Below are 26,317 nucleotides of genomic sequence, written 5' to 3'. Positions count from 1 at the left end.
GCTCGTGAATGCTTAGAGACAGCTGGTGTTTGACCACCACCATGAGATGATTCATCGCATGTCATCTGCCCTGATGCCACCCACTCCAACCAGGGGACCTCCCCAAGGGCGCAACTCAGCCACAGCAAAGGTCACCTGGCAGGATGGCCATTGCCAGGAGTCTCAACGCCCCAGGGGGATGGACATGCACCCCTTGGCATATGTGGGGAGTCAACGGTGCAGGCATCAGCAGAGCGATCCCTGTGTGGTCAGGGAGGTACAGCCAACAGGGTACATGGCGGCCCCACCACAATGGACTGGCTACCATGCTGGATATCAGACGCAAAGAAGTCCATGGTCATCGTCGACATCGAAAGTGACCCTGCTTAGTGTATGGTGGAAAACGCACCCAGGAAGGTGTCCTCACCCAAGAGGGACTGAAATGCGATGACGAGAAAGTGGGCTAACGACTCAATGCACAATGGACACGATGCACCTTGTAAGGCGGCCTTCCCCAACTGGCTCGCTCTTCAGGAAAATTTTGAAGAATGGAGGTCAAACCCTACAAGGGACCATCACATAAAGGCCAAAACGTGTGGAACTCCTTTTAGTCGCCTCTTACGGCAGGAAGGAATACCTTGGGCTTATTCTTACCCCCGGACCCACAGGGGATATGTACCATGAACGTATCTGTTAGGACAATCCTGCAAAATTTGGTGTTAAGGGCTATGGCAGCAGGCGACTGACGCGAATGCCTTCGCTAACAGCACGACACTGCCTGCAGCACCTCTCCTGGGCCTGTGACAATATTGGTTCGACCCTAGATGACTGGAAAACTGCGACCTAGTCAGTGGAGTCCCAATTTCAGTTGGTAAAAGCTGATGGTAGGGTCCTAGTGTGGTGCAGACCACACAAAGCCGTGGACCCAAGATGTCAATAAGGCTCTGTGCAAGCTGGCGGTGGCTCCATAACAGTGTGGGCTGTGTTTTCATGGAACGTAGGGTCCTCTATTTCAACTGAACTGATAATTGACTGGGAATGGTTATCTACGGCTACTTGGAGATGATTTGCATCCACTCATGGATTTCCGGGTATGGAATGACAATGTGCCTTGTCACTGGGCCACAACTGCTCATGATTGGTTTGAAGAGTATTCTGGACAATTCAAGGAATGATCTGGCCATCCAGATTGCACGATATGAATCTCTTCAAATATTTATGGGACATAATCAAGTGGTCAGTTTGTGCACAGAATCATGCACTATCAATATTTTTACAATTATGGGTGGCTATAGAGGCAACATAATTCACCATTACTATGGGGGACATCCCACAACTTGTAGAATCCATGCCAGATTGAGTTGCACCACTATGCTGGGAAAAAGGAGGTCTGACACAATATTAGGAGGTATCCAATTGCTTTTATCACCTCAATGTATCTCCAGTTCAGCAGTATTGGCTCAGCACAATGGGATGTAGTGAGTCTCACCTTGTTTGTGTTTAAATCAGGTTTTGTTCCCAGTTAGGTTGCAAAGCCAAGTGAACTCATGGACTTATTACTGTTTAAGGGTAATGGTAGACCCAATAATCTAGTTACTGTAAGGTGTCAGGTTTGCAGTTTTGCTGGGTATCAATGTCTGTGCACTAAGGCTGTAGCAACCACATCTTTTACATGTAGATGTGTTGGTCATTTGGCTCTCGACTGCTCAGTGTATTGATGCGTGATGATACACAGTAAAAAGTAATTTATAGGGTTTTTCTATAGTGTATTAGAGGGATAATTGGTTAATTGTGTTTCTCATTTAATTACAGTAGAGGTAAACTACAAAAAATGCTAGTAATACATGCTGCCACTACTACAGAGTCTGTTGCTCTAACAGAGCAAGTGTTTGTTGACAGAGGAAAATTTTCACCAAAAGCAGTCCTTCATAGAACTGGGGCTCTGGAAGCTGGTCAGGTTCTGTCACAGCCTGAGTCTGGGGAAGATTCATCAGCTTTCATTAATGATGTTACAGTTATTGCTACAATGAGCAGTTGGTGAGACGAAGTAATCCTTCGGTTGGCTAACTTCCGATCAACAGGGTAAGCCAAGACATATGTGGTATATCATGAGACCCTCAATAAACGACAGTCATTTTAGCAGCTGGTCGCTGGACTACACCAGCATTACCAAAAGCAGAACAGCACACAGTTTTTTCATGTGAAACTCAGTATTTTGATTTTAAAGTGTAATGAGTCAGTGGAAGTATTTTCAGACAGGATTCGCAAAGTCAATGCTCAGACAAATGTGCCCACCCAGAATGCAGATGCCAATAAGGTGTTACTGTTGGAGGCAGAAGGCAGGGTGCTATACCTTTTTTTTGGGGGGGGGGGGGGGGGGGCAGATTCCTTCAAAAATGTCACGATGAGTTCGAAATGAGAATCCAAGTATTTAACTGCACCTCTCAGAACTGCAGCACAACTGTAAGAAATAGATTTTTCCACAAAGCAACTATTAGGTCACCATGTATTTGCTTTGGAGACCAAACACTAAAGTTATGGACATAAGAGCCCTATGTCAAAATAGCGTAAGCAACCACCGTGTTACTCGTGGGGGAAGTGAGCCATCGAGTGTCTGTCAGAAGAGGAAGAACAGGAAGCTCCGTCAGGAGAAGCAGCTGTTAAACTCAAACAGGAATCCTTTGACCTTCAGAAAGCAGTTCCAATAGACCGTAACACTGCACAAGTTAGTGCACAGATGGAATGCTGCTTAGTGGGCTTAGTGAGTGGTGTGGGACAGAGATTTCTTGTAGACATCAGAGCGCACTTGTCCGTAATCAGTCTGGACCTGGTGAGCAGGGGGAGACAGGGGCCATGACAGGATAATTGATGGGGATTGCCAAAGTTGTATTGAGTCATTGTGGATGAAGGTACTTGAGTTTACCATTGGGGAAGTTTACACAGCATGTGGAAGTTTTGCTATATGTGGGTGAAGGTTATTCAGTGAGTCTTGGACTAAATTTTCTCGACAAACTTTGTGCGAGGACTGATCTTTGGCAGTGCTTGGTTGAGCTCAGTAAACCTTTGTTTCACTTGGGTGATACAATTGCAAATGAAACCATGTCACAATGCTCATTACCATTGAAGATGATGCCAACTAAACTGTAGACAAATTCGTTAAGGACTGATGACAGGATAAATACCAGCAGGTACTGAAAAGGTAGTGTGGATTTTAGTGGGTATCGATTTGCCTTGTGGGTCTTTGTATGTTGTTGAGCCATTCTCAGGTAATGAAGAGTTGGATGGTTCACACTGTTCTGCGTGCAGAAGCATAGCACGTGCAGGTAATGTCAATGAGGAATATATAGTTCCAGTTAACATAGATAACTTTGGCAGAGGTGAAGTTAGTATGTCAACAGGTATACTTATAGCACTCTGGAAGTATTAGAGAAAGAAGACTTTGGTAAATTGAGTTGGGATAGAACCCATAAGCAAACCACTGACACAGCAGCGTTACAAGAGAATCTGAGTCACTTGAAGGACAGTGATTGCACAGCTGTGGAAAAAATATTGTTGACGATTAGCAACTTGTTTTGTACAGATGTGGGATTACCAGCAACTCCAGTAACTCAGCACCATATACCAACAGAGGATAGCACACGGATTTATAGGAAACAGTTTCACACAGTGAGACACTTACAGCAGTTTATAAGAGTTCATCAAACACCTATGAGATGGGATCAGAGAACATATTGTTACTGTCAGATGGGATGAAGATAGATTTTGCTGTGATTACAGGTTCCTGAATGCACAGACCATTACAAATGCTTATCCAGTCCCTAATATTACAGAAGCTTTGGATAAGTTGGATCAGTTTCATTACTTTGCTACAAGGGATCTCGAAAGTTGTTATAATCGGTTAGAAGTAGTGCTTGAGGATACACCAAAGACAGAGTTTACAGCACCGTATGGACATTATCGGTATAAGCTGATGCCATTCGCTTTAAAAAATGCACCTGCTACTTTTCAGCAATTATTAGATAGAGTTTTAAGAGGGTTAAAGCCTAAGACCTGTATGGGCTACTTCGAGGACATAATAGTCTATTCAGAGGCTATATCAGGACATGTGGGATGACTGGAGGATGTGTTTAGCAGATTGGAATCACCATGTCCGATGCTGAAGTGTTAATTTTCTCAAACTCAAGTTAACTGTCTGTGACACATAATTAGTGAATGTGGTGTGCAAACTGATCCTCATCTTACAGAAGGACTTCAAAAGTTTACAGCACCATGGACAACCAAAGAGATAGAGTTGTTTGTCAGTTTGTGCAACTACTACTGTAAAGTCACAAAAAAATCTTGGAAAAATATCTGAAACTTTGAACAGATTACTCAAAAAGGGTGTAAAGTTTGAGTGGACACAGGAGTGTCAGCTAGCATTCAAGATTTACCAGATCGTAAAAAAGAGTTCACCCTCTCTCATAACACTTCTAACAAGCCAGTCAGCTGTATTTTAGTCTGATGATTGATGGACCGGAGTACCCAGCAGCATATGCTTCAAGGTAAGGCAGTTAAAAAAGGTGGAAATGTTAGTGGTCATTTACGGTATGACATATATCTGTTGTTACTTTTATGGTATAAGATTAAAGTTGTAACTGATCTTGCATCACTGAAATGGTCGTTTGGTCTAAATGACACATCTAGTTGTTTAACATGTTGGGCTCTCAAGCTTAGTGAGTCTGATCAAGAGGTTGTCTCTAAGCCAGACAGAAAACACACAAACGTGGACACATTAGCCCACAAAACAGCAATGTTGAGTACATTGGACAAGAACGTGTTGAAATGGCAGCAGGCACAGGCAGTGGATAAAGACTGCCAGACTTTTAAGTCACAACTGCACTTTATCAAGCACGAGGATTTGTTGTGCAGAGTAACGAAATGCAGACGACTCGGTGTGGTCCTGGAAGTTTTTCAAAAGAAAGTGTTGCAACATGCTCATGATCATGTGTTGTCAGGTCATGCCACCTGATGAACAACAGATAGGTATGTTGCAGAACAGTTTTGGTGTAGGAATGGGAAGCATGACGTGGAGCAGTATGTTAAGAGACTGTGTACCATGCACACAGAGAGCAGATATTTAACAGCAAAAAATTCCTTTGTAGAGGTTACCACAGGCATCAAAGTCATTTCAAATGCTTTGACTTGACATTTGCAGACCATATAACAGAAAACCTGCAGGGAATAGGTATGCACTTACAATCATCGAACATTTTTCACAATTTCTAGTAATGGTAGCAATTCCAGACCAACAGGCCAGAACTGTGGTACAGGCATTAGTTAACAGTTTGATACTGTAGTCTGGAGCACCTGATACCTTAGTCACTTATCAGGGCATGAACTTTGTTCCAGAATTTATGAACCAGCTATACCACATGTTACAAGTTTGGGAGTTACAACCCTCAAACTAGTAGTAGGATGGAGCACATCCATAGGACTATTTCAAAAATGCTAAGCTTTTAAGTGAATGCTACACACAACAACTGGGATACCTATCTTCCATGTGTGGCTTCTGCATTAACTAAAAGATTCATACAGGAACAGGCATGTCACCATTTGAGGTAGTGTACGGGATGAATATCCCACTCCCTTTGACTTTTTTAAGTTCTACATTAGGACTGAATTGTGAATCAGAGAAGAAGTTTGCGAGAAGAATATGGGAAGTGTGGAGAATGTACAAAAGGCAAACATTAATGGCTCTGAAACACCAGGAACAGCCGAACAGGTGCAGGGGAAAACTACCACAGTATCATATAAATCATAGGATACTTGTCACTAATCACTATACAACAAAAGGAAAGACAAAGGAGTTCTTAACTAAATATCACGGACCATATCAGGTCACGGAGATGACATCACCATTTAATGAACTATAACGTCTATTGTCCACTTCAGTCGGGTGAAACCATTTAAGGGTATGGTGGATATGGTACCACAGTTAGCTGTGACCAGTCCGGTACACATATGCGCAGTATGCAGAAAGAAGGAACCTCTAGCAATTAGACAGCACAAAGCACAAGACATTCCTTATGCTTTGAAGTCAGTTAGTTCTACTGTTAGATTCTTTGCAATGTTATGTTCATGGTAGGTTTATTCTTGATATATGTGTTATGGGTGTGTCACTACTACACATATTTTTCCTTTACAACTGTAGGGTTATTGTCATGTTTTTGTTTTTGTTGTTTCTGTTTCTATTTGTCAGTTACTCGTTTCACAAGAAGGCAGGAGATGATGCACAGTTCCTTTCCTCAGATGGTAACTTCATGAAGACATACTTCATCAGGAGTGGAACAGAAAGCATAACTGTCGTTCAACCATTGGATGGACTCAGGCGTGTCATTCTTTTGCTTATGTGCCATCAGTGGAGATTAAAAGTAGAGAGTTGGGAAATACTGAATGAAATTCAGAGACTGGAAGTTCTACCCCACCCCCTCCCACACACAAACACACACACACACACACACACACACACACACACACACACACACGCGCGCACACACAATTATAGTTGGTGGTGACTACAATTTACCCACAATATGGCAAAAATACATGCTTACAGTCAATGGTAGGCATAAAATGTCATCTGAAATCATTCTGAATGCATTCTCAAGAAATTATTTTCAGCAACTAGTTCAGGAGAGCACTTAAATGTAAATGGTTGCAAAAACATACCTGACCTAGCAACAAATAATCCTGTGCAAAGAGAGAGTGTCATGACAAATACAGGGATTAATGACCACAAAGTGGTGGTTGAGAGACGAAATACTGTAACATCCCAACCCACCAAAAATAAACACAAAATACATCTATTTAAAAAAAGCAGATAAAAATTCTGCTTGATACTTTCCTAAGAGACAGTCTCCATTCCTTCGAATCTGACTACGTAAGCTTGGGCCAGAAGTGGTTTAAATTCAAAGAAATAGCACTGGCGGCATTTGAGACATGTATACCAAGTAAATTACTAAGAGATAGTACTGATACCCCTTAGTACACAAAACAGGTCAAAACACTTGCAGAAGCAACGAAAAAAGCATGCAAAAATTTAACAAAATACAAAACCCCCCAAGATTGGCAAAGTTTTGCAGAAGCTCAAAATTTAGTGCAAACTTAAATGTGAGATGCTGCTTTTAACAGTTCCACAATGAATTCTGTCTTGAAATCTAGCAGAAAGTCCAAAGAGATTCAGCTTGTGTGTAAAGAACCCCTGCAACACAAGCAACACCTTCACTGTGCTGTAACAATGGTGACGTTACTGATGACAATGCCACTTAAGCAGGGTTACAAAATACAGTTTTCCGAAATTCCTTCACCAAAGACAAGAAAATAAATAGTCCAGAAATTGAATCAAGATCTACTGCCTACATGAGTAACTTATACGCAGATATCCTCGGTGTAGCAAAGCAGCTTAAATAATATAATAAAAGCAAGGCCTCTGGTCAAGACTGGACTCAGGTTCCTTTCAGAGTGTGCTGATACAGTAACTCCATATTTACCAATCATATACAGGGCTATTACAAATGATTGAAGCGATTTCATAAATTCACTGTTGCTCCATTCATTGACATATGGTCACGACACACTACAGATACGTAGAAAAACTCATAAAGTTTTGTTCGGCTGAAGCCGCACTTCAGGTTTCTGCCGCCAGAGCGCTCGAGAGCGCAGTGAGACAAAATGGCGACAGGAGACGAGAAAGCATATGTCGTGCTTGAAATGCACTCACATCAGTGCACTCACATAACAGTGCAACGACACTTCAGGACGAAGTTCAACAAAGATCCACCAACTGCTAACTCCATTCGGCGATGGTATGCGCAGTTTAAAGCTTCTGGATGCCTCTGTAAGGGGAAATCAACAGGTCGGCCTGCAGTGAGCGAAGAAACAGTTGAACGCGTGCGGGCAAGTTTCACACGTAGCCCGCGGAAGTCTACGAATAAAGCAAGCAGGGAGCTAAACGTACCACAGCCGACGGTTTGGAAAATCTTACGGAAAAGGCTAAAGCAGAAGCCTTACTGTTTAAAATTGCTACAAGCCCTGACACCCGATGACAAATTCAAACGCTTTGAATTTTCGGCGTGGTTGCAACAGCTCATGGAAGAGGATGCGTTCAGTGCGAAACTTGTTTTCAGTGATGAAGCAACATTTTTTCTTAATGGTGAAGTGAACAGACACAATGTGTGAATCTGGGCGGTAGAGAATCCTCACGCATTCGTGCGGCAAATTCGCAATTCACCAAAAGTTAACGTGTTTTGTGCAATCTCACGGTTTAAAGTTTACCGCCCCTTTTTCTTCGGCGAAGAAAACGTTACAGGACACGTGTATCTGGACATGCCGGAAAATTGGCTCATGCCACAACTGGAGACCGACAGCGCCGACTTCACCTTTTAACAGGATGGTGCTCCACCGCACTTCCATCATGATGTTCGGCATTTCTTAAACAGGAGATTGGAAAACTGATGGATCAGTCGTGGTGGAGATCATGATCAGCAATTCATGTCATGGCCTCCACGTTCTCCCGCCTTAACCCCATGCGATTTCTTTCTGTGGGGTTATGTGAAAGATTCAGTGTTTAAACCTCCTCTACCAAGAAACGTGCCAGAACTGCGAGCTCACATCAACGTTGCTTTCGAACTCATTGATGGGGACATGCTGCGCCAAGTGTGGGAGGAACTTGATTATCGGCTTGATGTCTGCCAAATCATTGAAGGGGCACATATCGAACATTTGTGAATGCCTAAAAAAACTTTTTGAGTTTTTGTGTGTGTGCAAAGCATTGTGAAAATATCTCAAATAATAAAGTTATTGTAGAGCTGTGAAATCGCTTCAATAATTTGTAATAACCCTGTACAATTGCTCACCTGTCGAAAGATCTGTACTGACAGACTGTAAAGTTGCACTAGTGTCAATTTGCAGTAGGATTTAGGACTATACACTGTGGTCAATCATTATGAGTTATCTCGAGGAAAACGATTTACTGACAAACAGCCAACACAGATTTAGAAAACATCATTCTTGTGAAATACAACTAACATTTTATTCTCATGAAGTGATGAATGCTACTGGCCTGGGATGTCAAATTGATTCCATATTTTTAGATTTCCAGAAAGCATATGATACCAATCTCACAAGTGACTTTTAATCAAACTGCATGCCTAAGGAGTATCATCTCAGTTGCTTGACTGGAATCACAACTTCCTGTCAGAAAGGTCATAGTGCATAGTAACTGATGGAAAGTCATCCAGTAAAACAGAAGTAATTGCTCATGTTCCCCAAAGAAGTGTTACAGGCCTCCAGCTGTTCCTGATCTACATATATGATTTAGTAGATAATCTAAGTACCCCTCTTATATGGTTTGCATATGATGCTGTCATTTACCATCTTATAAAATCATCAGATGATCGAAACAAACTGCAGTACGATTTAGACAAGATTTCTGTATAGTGTAAAAAGTGGCAACTGACTCTAAATTATGAAGTCATCTACATGAGCACTAAAAGGAATCCGCTTAATTTCGGTTACATGATAAATCACTCAAATCTAAACGGTGTAAATTCCATTAAATACTCACATATTACAGTTATGAATAATTTCAATTGGAATGTTCACGTAGATAATGTTGGGGGTAAAGCAAAACAAAGACTGAGCTTTATTGACAGAACACTTAGAAAATGCACCAGGGCTACTAAAGAGACTACTTAAACTACACTTGTCCACCCTCTTCTAAAGTACTGCTGTGCAGTGTGGGATCCACATTAGATAGGATTGATGAAGGACATGGAAAAGGTTTAAAGAAGAGCAGATCATTCCATACTATCACAAAACAGGGGAAAGTGTGCCATGGAAATGACACATAAATTGGGGTAGCAATCATTAAAACAAAGGCATTTTGTGTTGCAGCAGGATCTTCTCATGAAATTTCGATCACCAACTTTCTCCTCAGAGTGTGAAAGTATGTTATTCATGCCTACCTACATAGGAAGGAACAGTCTCATAATAAGATCAGAGAAAGCAGCAGAGCTCACACAGAAAGATTTAAGTGAAACAGTACAGAAATAGCTTGAAGGTGATTCAATGAACCCTCTACCAGGCACTTCATTCTGAACTGCAGAGTAATCACGCAGATATAGATGTAGCTTTCAGCCAAAAGTTGTGGCACATTTCTATTATGTATCTGCATGTTTTATTTCTGTAATAAACTCGAACGGCCCCAGTCTACAGAACAACCAATGCACCAGTGTCCAGTCACGTGATTAGCCACCACAGACCAAGAGAGTAGTTGATGACAGTAAAACCTCTGTATTCTGTAGTGCAAGCATTAGATTAAGGATTACATTGAGGTGACGAAGATCAAGGGGTCGCGATACGCACATAAACAGATGGCAGTAGTATTGTGTTCACAAGGTATAAAAGGACAGTGCACAGGCAGAGCTGTCATTTATATTCAGGTGAGTCATGTGAAAAGGTTTCCAACCTGATTATGACCACACAACAGAAATAAAAGACTTTCAACATCGAATGGTAGTTGGAGCCAGAGGCTTGTGACATTCAGTTTTCGAAATTGTTAGGGAATTCAATATTCTATAAACCACAATATCAGTAGCATGCTGAAAATACCAAATTTCTGGCATTACACCTCACCATGGACAACACAGTGGACAACAGCCTTCACTAATGACTGAGAGCAGCGATGTTTGCATAGTTGTCAGTGCTGGCACACAGGGAACACTATGTTAAATAACAAGCAACAATGGGTGAAATAACCGCAGTAATCAATGTGGGATGTACCACGAACATATCTGTTACGACAGTGAGGCAAAATTTGGCATTAAAGGGCTATGGCAGCAGATGACTGACTGGTAACAGCATGACATCACCTGCAGCACCTCTCCTGGGCTTGTGACAATTTTGGTTGGACCCTAGATGATTGGAAAACCATGGCCTGCTCAGTTGAGTCCTAGTTTTAGTTGGTAAGAGCTGAAGGCAGGCTTATAGTGTCGCACAGACCCCACGAAGCCATGGACCTAAGTTGTTGATAAGGCACAGTGCAAGCTGGTGCTTGCTCCATAATAATGTGGGCTGTGTTTACATGGAATGTAAAGGGTCCTCTGGTCCAAATACACCAATAATAATATAATAATGTTGTGTGACTAGGGCCTCCCGTTGGGTAGATCGTTCGCCGGGTGCAAGTCTTTCGATTTGATGCCACTTCGGCGACTTGCGCGTCGATGGGGATGAAATGATGATGATGAGGACAACACAACACCCAGTCCCTGAGCGGAGAAAATCTCCAACCCAGCCGGGAATCGAACCCAGGCCCTTGGGATTGACATTCTGTTGCGCTGACCACTCAGCTACTGGGGACGGACACCAATCATTTACTGGAAGTGGTTATGTTCAGCTGCTTGGAGACCATTTGCAGCCAATCATGGCCTTCATGTTCCCAAGCAACGATGGAATTTTTACGGACGACAATGCACAATGTCACTGGGCCACAATTGTTTTAAGAACAATGGACAATGCGAATGAATGATCTGACCACTCAGATCGCCCAACCCGAATCCCATAGAAAACTTGTAGAACACAGTCAAGAGGTCAGTTTGTGCACAAAATCCTGCACTGGCAACACTTTTGCAACTATAGACAGCTGTACAGGTAGCATGGCACAATATTTCTACAGAGGACTTCCAACAACTTGTCGAGTCCATGCCACATTGAGCTGCTGCACTATGCAAGGCAAAAGTAGGCTCAACAAGATACTGGGAGGTATCCCGTGACTTTTGTCACCTTAGTGTATAATTTAATAAAGTTCTGGATACTGTACTTCGAATGTAAGCTCAAGATAGTAGTGGAAAGGGAGAAATCCACATGGGAAAACTCATGGTTGCTGCTGGGTGTTGCCATCAACAAGACACAGAGCTTTTTTTGATTAAGAGCAATTTTAATTAAAGACTCAATTTGGAAGATTCAGGATGAATCTCTCAAAAGAAGGGACACTTGTTGCACCTCGAAAAAGTTTGGCACACAAATTGTGAATTTTTTAAAGTTTTACTACTTTGCGCTGTCCAGTAGTAGAGGCCGGCCTGGACAATATGCTAATCAAGCAAGCCCTTGGGTGGTATCATCGACATTATGACAAAAATCTTTGGGAAAGCAGGAGTTTGTGACACTACTCACCAAAAGAGCACATGGAACAGCTAGCACAGGGTGCCCAAGAGTGAGGTAACATTTTGTAACTTGAGCACTTGTGTGCTACCAAGAAATTAACACGTCACAAATTTAGCCGGGCCTAGCATCCCTTGTTCAGGGCAGAGCGAGCTAGAAAAAGCTTACAGGAAAGTATGATGAAGCAAACTTACCACAATGAGGTAACATTTTGTAACTCGGGCACTTGTGTGCTACTAAAAAACTCACACGTCACAAATTTAGCCGGACCCAGCAACCCTTGTTCAGGGCAGAGTGAGCTAGGAAAAGCTTACACAACAAGTACAATGAAGCAAACTTACTCGTCCCCCTCCAGTAGGGCACATCGAAAGTGTACTTACCAGGGTACAAATAATCGAGCTTAGCAGCACAAAGCGTTGAGTCATGTGGCCATTCTGTCTGCATCTTGAACTGGAGAAAACAACGGAACTTTTGAGTTTCAGGAAAAACATGACCCATTCTTGGTGATGGAAATCGTTTGTCAGGTGCAACCGATTATCTGATCGAGTTCCGAAACAAGGCACCCCACATTTACAGTGTGACGGCTGCAGAACTTGAACAAAGTTTCGCCAATACAGGGAGTTGGGGTCTAGGCAGCCCCTCCTAGCAACTTCAGCTGATGGGTTGCAAGCTGTCTATGGTTCAGCTAGGTGAAGCAAGCATTCACTGCCTCCTAACCACACAGATGTCTTCAGACACCATCCTGGTCAACCCTAGGAGGTGACTATGACACTGATAGTCAGCATTAGGACATCTAGCATTGGCTAAGGCACATGGGGACAATGAGGTATGTGTAGGGGTGCTCGGACGGAGTGACTGGACAGCCCTCACTTGTCTTCACAGCTGGCAGCCAATAGGATGCTCTAATAAACATCTGTCAATGAATCACTGTCTACTGCACATTCCTGTGTAAACCTGTCCACTCTGTCACTATTCCCCTCACCCATCCTGACGCATAGCAAGCCAGAATAGGCCAGGTCTTTACAGTGTGAATGAAAACAACTTATCATCCAGGTTGAATATGCTTGAGCAGAGAGGGAGGGAGGAACTTGAGGGGGGGGGGGGGGGGGGGGGGGGAGATTTGTAAAAATTATTAATCAATATTGCATTTTGTAAGCTTTACCTTCTTCAGGAATTGTTTCAAGCAGTTTTATGAAGTGAACCATGAGTCTCTTCAGAAAACGCCGTTCCCAGTCTTGTCTTGGTTTCAGATTTCCTGCATCTTTACGCTGTATGAGCTTCCAGAACTTACGCCATTTGGGTTCTGCTTTAAGTTCTTGTTCTCGGCGACCCTGCAAAATAATTGCAATATTACATAATTAAACATAAATAATCTCAAATACACCCGCAGTACTACAATATTTTGAGTGTCCCAAGTAACAACCTTTCATTTTATTACATTCCTTTTACATATTGACAATTGTTTCGAACTAGCATAGATCCCCAACTATTTGACATTAGGGAATAGAAAATACTATATATTTTGTATCCATAAAGCTAAACACAAAAATATTTTTTACTGTGTATATCACCTAGATAAATTACCTACCTGTAATAACATGAATTCTTAATCTCCAAAATGCAAGAGTTTCTGAACCAAATCAACAATACTGATGCACTGTACAGTGTGTCTGTTGTGACTCGCCGATCATTCAAAGTGCCGCCGTGCAATTACGCGCGTCCTCTACATGCGGCGCTGTCTGCTAACCGTGCAGCAGCTGCGCCACCTAAGCGGCCAGCCGAGCAGCGGCCGCTAGACTGGGACTCAGTGCTCATTCGAATGCTAACGTGTACACATGTCTTGCTTGTCAACTTACTCTGTGACTTATATGTGTTGTGTCGTTCTGAAATATATGTGTTAAACTGGACGTTATAACAATTGGCGACGAGGATGAGATTTTTCCTTTTCCCCGTTGACCCACAGGTTTACATGGCTACTGTCGAGCGACTATTACAAAATCTCCTTGAACAGCAAACGCTTCTAACAGCGGCGATTCGCGATTTTGTTGCGGCGTCAAATGCGGGGCGTTTCTCGTCGTTGGCTATACCTCCTTTTCCTCCTTACGACGAGACGGCGGAAGACTGGTCTGATTATGAAAAACGTCTTCGACAGCACTTCTTGGCATTTCATGTCACGGACGAACAACCATGTAAGTCTCTGTTCCTTTCCTGGATTTCACCTCAAATGTATCGGTTGTTGTCACAACTGGCTCCTTTGAAGGATCCTGCGTCTTTGTCTTTTGCTGAAATGTGCTCACTTCTGTCTGTCTATTTTCAAAAGCGAACGCATGTGGTAGCCTCTCATGTTGCCTTTTATCGTTGTCAAAAACAGCCACATCAATCGTATCACACTTGGGCTGCTGAACTTCACGGCCTCAGTCGAAAGTGTCAATTTGTTACTGACGTTCACAAAGAATCCTATGCCGATTCCATGGTACGGGATGCTATTATCCGGTCGGCGCCCGACAAAGAAGTTCGGCAACGTGCCCTTCAGTTGGCGAATCCGACTCTAGATGAAGTTCTCTCCATTGCGCAGTCTTTTGAAATTTCTCGCGCCGCTGGGGCGCGAATAGAGGTGTGGGGTGATGTTGGGGAAATACAACCTCTGTGCGCTGTTGATGACGCGTGCGGCGCGTCCCCGCCGGCCGACGTGGCCGCAGTGCGCTCCCACGCGCAGCCTCGGCCTAACCGTAAACAACCCGCTAAGAAACTGCAGCAAAACCCACGGCAACTTCCTTCATGTCTGCGGTGTTTTACGAAACATTCATGTGAGGATTGTCCCCAACGTTGGGCTGTGTGTCACAATTGCAAAAAGAAAGGTATTGTGTCTTCCGTTTGCAAATCCGACCGCATACATGATGTTCATGAACATGACGCTGATTCTGATTCTGTGTTGTCTGTCAATTGCACTTCTTCCCTTTCAGGGAAGTTATTCCTCACTGTCCAAATCCTTGGTCGAGATGTTCGCATGCAAGTGGATACCGGTTCTGCTGCCACTATCATTAATTCTCAGACGTATCTTCAGTTGGGTTCTCCACTCCTGTCACCTGTCACTAGGCAATTACGGACGTACAATAAACAGAAGATTTCTCTCTTGGGACAGTTTAATGCTGAGGTATCTTACAAATCCGTCGTTCACACTGTTCCCATATTTGTGGTCGACCAGAGCAACGCAGAAAATCTTTTTGGTTTCGATGCCTTTCGCGTTTTTGGGTTCTCCATAGATGACTCTGTCAATATTGTCTCTGATGCTATTCCTTATGCTCAACTGGATTCCTTGTCGACGACATTTTCGTCCCTTTTTTCTCCTGGGTTAGGACGTGCAAACAACTTTGAAGCTCATATCACACTCAAACCCACTGCTCGGCCTAAGTTTTTTCGGGCTTGGCCCATTCCTGTGGCCCTTTGTGATCGGGTCAAACGGGAGTTAGATCGTCTCACTACTTCAGGGGTCTTGCTTCCTGTCACTTCCAGTGAGTGGTCCTCTCCTGTCGTTGTCGTTGCTAAGCCAAATGGTGATATTAGTCTCTGTGGCGATTTCAAAGCCACTGTAAATGCTCAATGCCTCATCGACATTTACCCTATGCCCCGCCCTGAAGAACTGTTCACTAAACTTGCTGGAGGCCAGTATTTTTCTAAAATTGACCTGTCAGAAGCTTATCATCAACTTCCTCTCGATGCAGCTTCCCAGCAGTTTCTGGTCCTTAACACGCCTTTCGGCCTCTATCAATACCAACGCTTGCCATTCGGGGTTGCTAGTGCCCCTGCTCTCTTTCAGCGATTCTTGGAACAATTATTGCTCCCTGTCCCTGGGTGTATCAATTACATGGACGACACTGTTGTCACTGGCTCCACCACTGAAGAACATCTTCAAAATCTCCGCACACTTTTTCATGTCTTACAGACTGCCGGTCTTAAGTGTAATCTTCAGAAATCACAATTTTTTCAGGCATCTATCACGTACTTGGGGTTTCAACTCTCTCAGGATGGTATTCGTCCGCTTCAGCAAACTTTCACTGCGATCGATGCCCTTCCTCGCCCTACATCTGTTAAGGAACTGCAGGCCTTCTTGGGGAAAATAGCATACTATCACAAGTTTTTACAGTCTGCGGCTTCGGTGGCTCAGCCGTTGCATCGCCTGTTGCATAGAAACGTGCCTTTTCACTGGTCCGCGCCATGCGATGAGGCTTTCCAGAAATGAAGACTATGCTGAAACAGGCCCCATGCCTGGCTACTTATCGACCTGGCCAACATCTTGTTCTTGCCACAGACGCCTCTCAATACGGGGTCGGTGCAGTCCTTGCGCACCGTTTTTCTGACGGTTCGGAACAACCCATTGCTTATGCCTCCAAAACGCTCACGAAGGCCCAACAAAAGTATTATCAAATCGAGAAAGAAGCTTTGGCCATTATTTATGCTCTTCATAAGTTTGGTGTTTTTCTCTATGGCTCCAAATTTCATCTTGTTACGGATCACAAACCACTTGTTTCCTTGTTTCATCCGTCAACGTTACTTCCCGACAAGGCTGCACACCGCCTCCAGCGTTGGGCTCTTTACTTGTCTCGTTTCAATTATGAGATTCATTTCCGGGCAAAGGCTCAACACGCAAATGCTGATGCTCTGTCTCGCCTTCCCATGGGTCCTGATCAGGCATTCGAAAGGGACGAACTTTTGTGTTTCCACCTGGATGTTGCCAAGCAGCGGGTTGTGGACGGGTTCCTCATCACTGGGGACAGGCTGGCGGCTGCTACGGGTTCTGACCCTACCCTCTCCCGGGTTTTACGCTGTATTCAGAAGGGTTCGCCAGATCGCCCATCCGCTAAGACTTCTGATCCATTGCGGAACTACTACGCTTTGCACTACCGCCTCACGGCTAGGGATGGTGTTATCCTCCTTTCCACTGACAATGCTTCGCCGCGTGTTGTGGTACCTGCGTCTTTGCGTGCTTCGGTCTTCTGCCTCCTTCACCAAGGGCACTGGGGTGTGTCTCACACAAAATCTCTGGCGCGCCGTCATGTGTACTGGCCTGGCATCGACTCTGAAATAGCACACATGGTCACTGCCTGCGGCCCTTGTGCGTCACAGGCCGCTGCCCCGAAGTCATCTTTGTCACCGTGGCCTTCGCCTGAGAAGCCCTGGGAGCGCATTCATGCTGACTTTGCGGGACCCTTTTTAGGTACTTATTGGCTCCTCGTAATTGACGCCTACTCTAACTTCTCTTTCATTGTCCATTGTACGTCGCCTACCACCGCGGCAACAACCAGTGCTCTCGCCCGCATTTTTTCTTTGGAAGGCCTCCCCTCTACTCTTGTTACTGATAATGGTCCGCAATTTGCCTCTTCCGAATTTGCGGATTTTTGTGCTCGTCACGGAGTTATGCATGTCACGGCCCCACCGTTCCATCCACAATCCAACGGTGAGGCTGAATGACTGGTCCGCACATTTAAGGCTCAGATGCGGAAACTTCTGACTTCTTCTGCTGCTGATGATGCGCTTCTCCAGTTTCTGGCGTCTTGCCGTTTCACTCCCATGGGCGACCACAGCCCGGCTGAGCTCTTACATGGCCGACAGCCCCGCACGGTACTTCATCTTCTGCGGCCTTCCACCTCACGGCCACGGGTGCCTTCACTTGGCCGGTTCACTGTCGACGACCTCATGTGGGTACGGGGATATGGCAGGCGGCCAAAATGGAGCCCGGGCCGCATCTTACGACACCGTGGCAGACGCCTATATGAAATCCAGACGGACACGGGTATTGCAGTGCATCATTCGGACCAGCTTCGGCCTCGTGTGCCAGCAACACCTGTTCCGAATGCCACTACACCACCTTCGGCTCTACCTGACGCTCGGGATCTTGGCATCTCTCAATACTCACAACGCAGCCCTCCCACCGTCATCGCGATGCCAGCACAAGAATGGACGCCACCAGGAGACATGCCCATGTGGGAACCGGATGACCATCCTCTGTCAGAGCAAATCTACTCGCCTCCTCCTCCAACGGACGCCGACACATCGCCCGTGTCTCCTGTCATATCAACTGGACTTGCCACAACGGGCGGATTGGTGCATGGGGCCCCAGCAGATTCGACCCCTACGTCTTCTGTCATCTCGACCCGTTAGCATCGGGGACACTTCCGTCCGTACAGGAAGCCTCCTCCTCGAAACTTTACGGTGAGTCAAACAATGCCTATGGACGTTAGCCATCTCCAGGACACCTCCATCAAGACCAGTGCAACAATTTCAAAGGGGGGAAAAGTGTTGTGACTCGCCGAACATTCAAAGCGCCGCCGCGCAATTATGCGCGTCCTCTACGTGTGGCGCTGTCTGCTAGCCGTGCAGCAGCTGCGCCACCTAAGCGGCCAGCCGAGCAGCGGCCGCTAGACTGGGACTCAGTGCTCATTCGAATGCTAATGTGTACACATGTCTTGCTTGTCAACTTACTCTGTGACTTATATGTGTTGTGTCGTTCTGAAATATATGTGTTAAACTGGACGTTACAACAGTGTCAGCATCGTCATAAGACTCTACTGTACTGGCTAAAACTGATTTTTTTTAAAGCTGTTGTCAAATTTCTACACACTAACTTTCTTGCAAACCCACCCGATATATTGATGGAAGACATGGAACATTCAACAAGTGTCATTATGTCTAACACACCAGTCATGGCAGAAGCATGGACACGCTTCACATAGGGGTTATGTCTCACACATGTGACTGAGGAGCAGCCAGGCAAACCATTTATCACACAGTTACAGAATGTCCCAACAGGGCCCATCATGATACTTACAACGATTTCCTGATGGCTACGCATGACATATTTGATTGTATTAAACATTTTGATGTCTCTGTGTAAATTGCATGTGTTATAGTATTTAATAATGTGCTTAAAAACCACATGATAAATAAATTGTGTCTGAGTCCTGCAAATGACCTGCAAACAAGGAAACTATATCAATCATAGGACACCTACTAGCAGAGTGATTTAAGCCCAAGTAGCCACAACCTCAACCTCAGCCCCCCCCCCCCCCCCCCTCCTTTTCTCTGAGAGTCAGCCAGTGCCATCTTCTGATGTGAAAAGAAACTATCCTAGATAATGATGCTATATTTATGAACTCTGACACATGAAGAAGTGAACTGCTCTTACTGTTATGCAAGTCAACAATTCCTGTGAGTGAGATTATTAAAGTACACTTCGGCACTTATGAACTCTTAAGTGTCTTATGCATCTTAGAGATCTAATTACTGTGGTGGTTTCCACCATCATCTATCAATGTTGACACACCTGTGTTACACAGTGGTAACTTGCCTGTATTCAGTTTAATCTGAGTGCACAGTAAATTAGTTGTTCAATTTCTTTTAATGATTTTGTGGCTCAGGACTATTATTTTATTTTATTGTGAACTTATTGACTTTTGTTTCATGTTGCAGCATACTTATGCAAGTGAGTTGTGCTTGGGTAGCTCAGGTGGTAGAGCACTTGCCCGCGAAAGGCAAAGGTCCCGAGTTCGAGTCTCGGTCTGGTACACAGTTTTAATCTGCCAGGAAGTTTCAAATAAGTAACTTTTTCCATAAAAGAGCAAATCAAAAAACATTTTATAAAGGTTGGATTTTTGATCACATACTGAAATGAATGGGCAGACTAGACTAGGCAAAGATGGCATTCCTCAATAAAAGAAATCTGTTAGTTTCAAATATAGGCCTTAATTTTAGGAAGAGTTTTCAGAGAATTTTTGTCTGGAGTACAGCATTTTATGGAAGTGAATCATGGGCTGTGGGAAAAGAAGAGAACTGAAGTTTTAAATGTGTGAAGCTATAGAATGATACATTGATAGCAAACAAATGGAAAAGTTCTCCAGCAGAAACAGTAAGTGGAGGAACGTGTGAGACACATTTAACAAAAGGGGCAGAATGATTGGACTTGTATTGATTTTGAATTGCTTCCAAGGTACTAGAGGGACCATAGAGGATACAAATTGTAAGGGACGAGATAAATTAGAATATATACAGCAAATAACACAGGAGGTTGGATGTAAGTGCAGTTCTGAGACAAAGAGATCAGCAAAATAGAGGAAATAGTGTCAAGTTGCATCAGGCCACTCAGAAGACTAAGATCCCCCCCACAAAAAAAGTTCTTTTTTCCCCCTAACTGTCTTGCATTTTAAGATGTCAGGCATAGATGAACAGTAAATAGGTTTGGAATTTTGTTTATTGCATATAAATAATGCCAGAGTCACTTTTTGATGTCGAAACCAGTTTGAAAGGGTGAGTCTCTAAGAAAAATTCAAACATACAAACATTTTTCTCATTTCAAAACTGGCAACAAGACAACTGTTGACAAACTTTTTCTTGATGTCAAGCACCCCCTAAACAGTTTACCATACTGTAAATGATGAGGTCATTAAGATGGATCACAAAGTTAGGTTGAGGGAAAGATGAGAAACGAAAACAGCAATGTCCTTTTTCTGTAGGAACTATCCCAGCAGTTATCTTAAGTGACTTGGGGAAACCACAGATAATCTAAAACTGCAAGGCAAGATGGCATTATGGACTACCGTCCTCCTGAATTTGAGTCCGGTTTGCTAACCGCTGCATCATCATACCCGTTACCTGCCCAAACAGACAAAAATATTGAGAAAATTTAGGATACAGGGCTTTAAGACCGATGATGGGACCACTGAAAATAGGTGAAGTTGACTGTTTTGTCAGGGACTCAGTTCAATAAATTTTAACAGAAGAACTGGGAAACAGAATGGTCAGTGCCACATCTGTGGATGTGGTTCTGAATAGTCAACAAAGAGCACTAACAAGGGGAGGCCGCCAATTGTGAAATTCAGATTCGATTCATACTGCGCATAATAAATGCTCATGGCCAGAGGTGTAATGTGGCAAAGCACCAAGATGCACTTCTCAGCCGTTGTCGAGAAAATCGACAGTTAAAATAAACCATTGCGGTGAAATACTCTCTACGTTTGATAAATCCCTACAGCGTCGTGGCGCAGCGGTAAGCGCTCGGGTACGTATTCTGAAGGTCACCGGATCGAATCTCCCACCATGCAACCTTTTTTGAATATAATAGAGGGAAACATTCCACGTGGGAAAAATATATCTTAAACAGATGATGTGACTTACCGAACGAAAGTGCTGGCAGGTCGATAGACACACAAACATACACATGAAATTCAAGCTTTCGCAACAAACTGTTGCCTCATCAGGAAAGAGGGAAGGAGAGGGAAAGACGAAAGGATGTGGGTTTTAAGGGAGAGGGTAAGGAGTCATTCCAATCCCGGTAGCGGAAAGACTTACCTTAGGGGGAAAAAAGGACGGGTATACACTCGCGCACACACACACACACACATATATCCATCCGCACATACACAGACACCCGGCGATCAGTTGCAACAATTATGCATATAATAAGTTGTTGAAAGTCATTTGTCGTGGAAAAACTGGTGACTTCGAACATCATTATGTTTTCCGCAAACAAAGTTGTATTTCACAAATGTTATTAATTGTCTTCATAATGTTAACCACGTATAGTTAACGGAAGACGTAGAAACGATATTCCGAAACGAATACGTATAGCGTAAGTCAAACGTTCAAATTAGAATAGAAACCCCACAAACACAAATTTGCTGTGGCAGGTATGAAATATAAACTCCGTTACTCGCTCATTACACTTGAAGAACAGATGTTGAATGAGCCGCCGCATAACAGCGTAGTTGCCTGCTAACTTCGAAAGAAGGTAGATGCGGTCCCTAGCGCAAGTTATAACATCGTCGAAAATCAGCGCGGACGTGAGAGCTTTGGTACACCCTGTTAAACAAACGGAAATATGGAGGAACGGAAATATGGAGGCGGTACAATTGGAGAGCGATCTGCCTTCACCAACATGCATAAGTAATACATTCCACATGGGAAAAATATATCTAAAAACAAAGATGATGTGACTTACCAAACGAAAGTGCTGGCACGTTGATCGACACACAAACAAACACAAACATACACACAAAATTCAAGCTTTCGCAACAAACTGTTGCCTCATCAGGAAAGAGGGAAGGAGAGGGAAAGACGAAAGGATGTGGGTTTTAAGGGAGAGGGTAAGGAGTCATTCCAATCCCGGGAGCGCAAAGACTTACCTTAGGGGGAAAAAAGGACGGGTATACACTCGCACACACACACACATATCCATCCACACATATACAGACACAAGCAGACATATTTAAAGACAAAGAGTTTGCCCAAACTCTTTGTCTTTAAATATGTCTGCTTGTGTCTGTATAGGTGTGGATGGATATATATATGTGTGTGTGTGTGTGTGTGTGTGTGTGTGTGTGTGTGTGTGTGTGTGTGTGTTAGTGTATACCCATCCTTTTTTCCCCCTAAGGTAAGTCTTTCCGCTCCCGGGATTGGAGTGACTCCTTACCCTCTCCCTTAAAACCCACTTCCTTTCGTCTTTCCCTCTCCTTCCCTCTTTCCTGATGAGGCGACAGTTTGTTGCGAAAGCTTGAATTTTGTGTGTATGTTTGTGTTTGTTAGTGTGTCTATCAACGTGCCAGCGCTTTTGTTTGGTAAGTCACATCATCTTTGTTTTTTTTATATATATATGAAATACGAAAAACTAATAATTAAAAATAATATTGCATGGCGCGAGATTCGATCCGGCGACCTTCGGATTACGAACCCGAGCGCTTACCGCTGCGCCACGACGCTGTAGGAAATTATTAATCGTAAAGACTATTTCACCGCAACGGTTTATTTTAACTGTCGATTTTCTCGACAACGGCTGAGAAGTGCACCTTGGTGCTTTGCCACATTATAACTCTGGCCATGAGCTTTTATTATGCGCAGTATGAATCGAATCTGAATTTCACAATTGGCGGCCTCACCTTGTAAGTAGAAGTTGCTCCAGGCTGGCCCAGATTCCCCCTCCCCTCCCCATGAGTTGTTACTAGTGACACAGGAAGGGGTTCCACATCTACATCTACATCCATACTCCGCAATCCACCTGACGGTGAGTGGCGGGTTGCCATTCCTTTCCCAAAACTAATACAACAATCAAGTCAACGAAAGCACTGAAGCTAATCAATATGGCATTAATTATTTTTTCCTTTTTTTGTGAGATGATGACTACTGCGTAAGGTATTTATTCCACTAGAAAAGCCCAATAATCAATTTTTCTACTTGGAAGTTCTGATAAGATTGGAGAACAGTGAGTGCAAAACAACATTTTGTGGCACACGATGCATGTTCCCAAGAAGCATCACAGTATGCCAGTTTTTCGGCCAAAATGGTGTGGTTACTTTGCCTCACATAGTTTAATCGTTTGACCTAATTCCATGTGATTTCTTCTTCTTTCACACATTATGAAGGGCATGAAAGGACTCTGACTTGACAATGAAGTTTTTAAGAAACAAAAGCAAGACAGAAGCTGTCAGCCATCAATACAAACAAGTGTCAAAAATGTTCCACCTATGGAATGGGCTATATATTGAGCATAGTGGAGAATAATTTGAAGGCTAAAGGTCATTTTGTAAAAAATAATAATAAATTCATTTTAAAAAGTCAGTTTTTTTTACATTTTAACTCCTTATTTGAGGCAGTATTTCTCATAATCAGAGTGTATTTTATGAAGGGAATGTTAGCTTAATGTCATGATAAAATAAAATTTATTTTATACCAATTTGTATTCTAATCCCTTAATCAGGCAGAAGGGTTAGAGAATTTAAAAAGGAACTTGGATACGTTACAGTTAGATGCAGCGGGAATTACTGAAGTGTGGTGGCAAAAAGAACAAGACTTCTGGTCAAGTCAGTATAGTGTTATCAAAATATAATAAAATAGGAGTAAGGCAAAAGTAGCCTAATAATGACTAAGAAAACAGGAAAGTGGGTAAGCTGCTACGAACAGCATAGTGAACACATTATTTTAGCACAGAGAGACAGAAAGACAAAACCCACCACAGAAGTACAAGTTCATATGCCAACTTACTCCACGGATGATGTAGATATTAAAAGAACATATGATAAGATGTCGTCGTCATTGTTACTGCAGTCTTCAGTCTAAAGAGTAGTTTGATGTAACTCTCCATGCAAGACTATCTTATGCAAGCCTCTTCTTCATATCCATGTAACTACTGCAACCTACATCCATCTGAACCTGATTATTGTTTTTCAAGCTTTGGTTTCCCTCCATAAGTTTCACACACACACTTTCTACAGTAAATTTTATCGGAAGAAGTGGGAATGGACAATTCCTTGATGCCTCAGGATGTGTCCTATCAATCAATCCATTCTTTATTCAAGTTGTGTCATAAATTTCTTTTTTCCCCAGTTTGATTCAATACTCCCTCATTTGTTTTTTGATCTACCCATCTATGGAATTCTTCTGAAGAATGACATTTCATTTCCTTCCATCCTTAGCATATGTGAAATACCTATTTTCCACATTTCACTTCCATTCAAGGCTAAACTTCCAAATAAATTACCTTCAGAAGAGGCTTCCTAACACTAAAATTTAAAATATATGTTACCAAATTCCACTTTATTGGAAATGTTTTTCTTGCTTTTGACAGTATGCATTTTATACCCTTCTTACTTCAACCATTACCAGTTATTTTGCTGCCATATAAAAAAAACCTCGTCTACTACTTTAAATGTCTCCTTTCCTAACACAATTTCTTCAGAATCGTCTGATTTACTTTGACTACATTCCATCATCCTTGTTTTAATTTTACTGATGTTCAACTTATGATCTCTTTTCAAACTGCTATCCATTTCAATCAATTGCTCTCCCATGTTCTAGCCATTTCTGACACTATTACAGTGTCATAAGCAAACAGCAATTTTTAGTTCTTATCCCTGAGCTTTTAATTACTTCCCCAAATTCCTCTTCGGTTTTCTTCACAGCTGTCTGCCTCTGTAGATGAGTGGTCAGTGTGACTAACTGCCATGCAGAGGACCCAGGTACCCGTAACCTGACAAGGATTTTTCATTGGTAGTACAACTGGGACAGAGAGTGTACTAAAACTCATAATACCAACTGAGGAGCTGTTTGACCAACTAGTAACAACAACTGCTGGTAGAGTGCTGGGCTGACCCCATGCCCCTCCATACTGCATCCATTGACTCCATTGGCAAAGGATGAGATAGTGGCCAGTCAATATCGATGAGTCCACCTGGGCCGGTGAACAGAGTTTACATTTCTTTACAGCATTTACAATGTACTGATTGAACAACATTCCTTTTCAATTATGATTTTTGGTGCTTGTATGTTATCCCCACTGCCTTCAAAATTTCCAGGAGTGTAGCCCAGTCTGCATTGTCAAGAACTTTCTCTAAATCTACAAATGTTGTGAACAAAAGTTTGTCTTCTCCAATCAAACTTCTAGGATAAGCCATATGGTCAGTACTCCATCATGTGTTCCTATAATTCTCCAGAACACAAACTGAACTTTTCTGAGATCAGCCTCTGCCAGTTTTTACTTTCTTCTGTATATAATTCAGGATTCAGCGACCACCAAGCTGTCATTCTAAAGGTCGATGTTAGCAATGATACCTCAAACCCAGACCCACATAAAACTTTACGAAGGGTTTTCACTCAAGATAACCTGAACAAGCTAAATGCCCTCCTTAGTAAAGAAAAGTGGACACAGATGTACAAGGCCAATGATGTCAACATGAAATTCAACATATTTCTTGACAAAATGATCCACCACTTTTAAGAGGCCTTTCCATAAAAACCAGTAAGAATAAATAATAATAATAATAATAATAATAATAATAATAATAAACCCCGTGGAGGCCCGGGAAAAGAATAGGCCTCCGGTATGTTCTGCCAGTCATAAAAGGCGACGAAAAGAACAAACCACTAACAGGGATAACCCCCCCTTTTAGTGTTATTAGTTGGTTAGGACAGAACTAATGAAGCCTCGGACAAGCGCTGTCATGGTCGGGAACGGCACTTGAACCCTACACCCGTCCACAATGGTAACGACACTGCTAGCCACACGGAAAATGATTTAAATCCAAATAGACGTGTTTTGCAGGATATGCTTCCTGCAACCACTCTAGAAGGAAAACAAAGACAGAGGATGAGATGGTCA

General features: G+C 43.1%; 2 protein-coding genes across 2 annotated transcripts in view; one reads left to right on the top strand and one right to left on the bottom strand.

Moving 5' to 3' along the window:
• LOC126480306 (RNA helicase aquarius) overlaps positions 1-26,317 on the bottom strand; it is a 346,791-nt gene that overhangs the window by 268,146 nt on the left and 52,328 nt on the right. Inside the window, exon 5 of the mRNA XM_050103855.1 lies at positions 13,340-13,508. Within this exon, the coding sequence (XP_049959812.1) occupies positions 13,340-13,508 (169 nt within the window). The remainder of the gene's footprint in view (positions 1-13,339; positions 13,509-26,317) is intronic.
• The window catches only part of LOC126480322 (probable G-protein coupled receptor Mth-like 5), a 125,441-nt gene that overhangs the window by 47,144 nt on the left and 51,980 nt on the right, over positions 1-26,317 (top strand). The window lies entirely within an intron of this gene.

This window comes from Schistocerca serialis, chromosome 1 (assembly GCF_023864345.2).
Source record: "Schistocerca serialis cubense isolate TAMUIC-IGC-003099 chromosome 1, iqSchSeri2.2, whole genome shotgun sequence".
Lineage (NCBI taxonomy): Eukaryota > Metazoa > Arthropoda > Insecta > Orthoptera > Acrididae > Schistocerca > Schistocerca serialis.
Note: the sequence above shows the minus strand (reverse complement) of the source record. Positions and strands in the feature narration are given on the sequence as shown.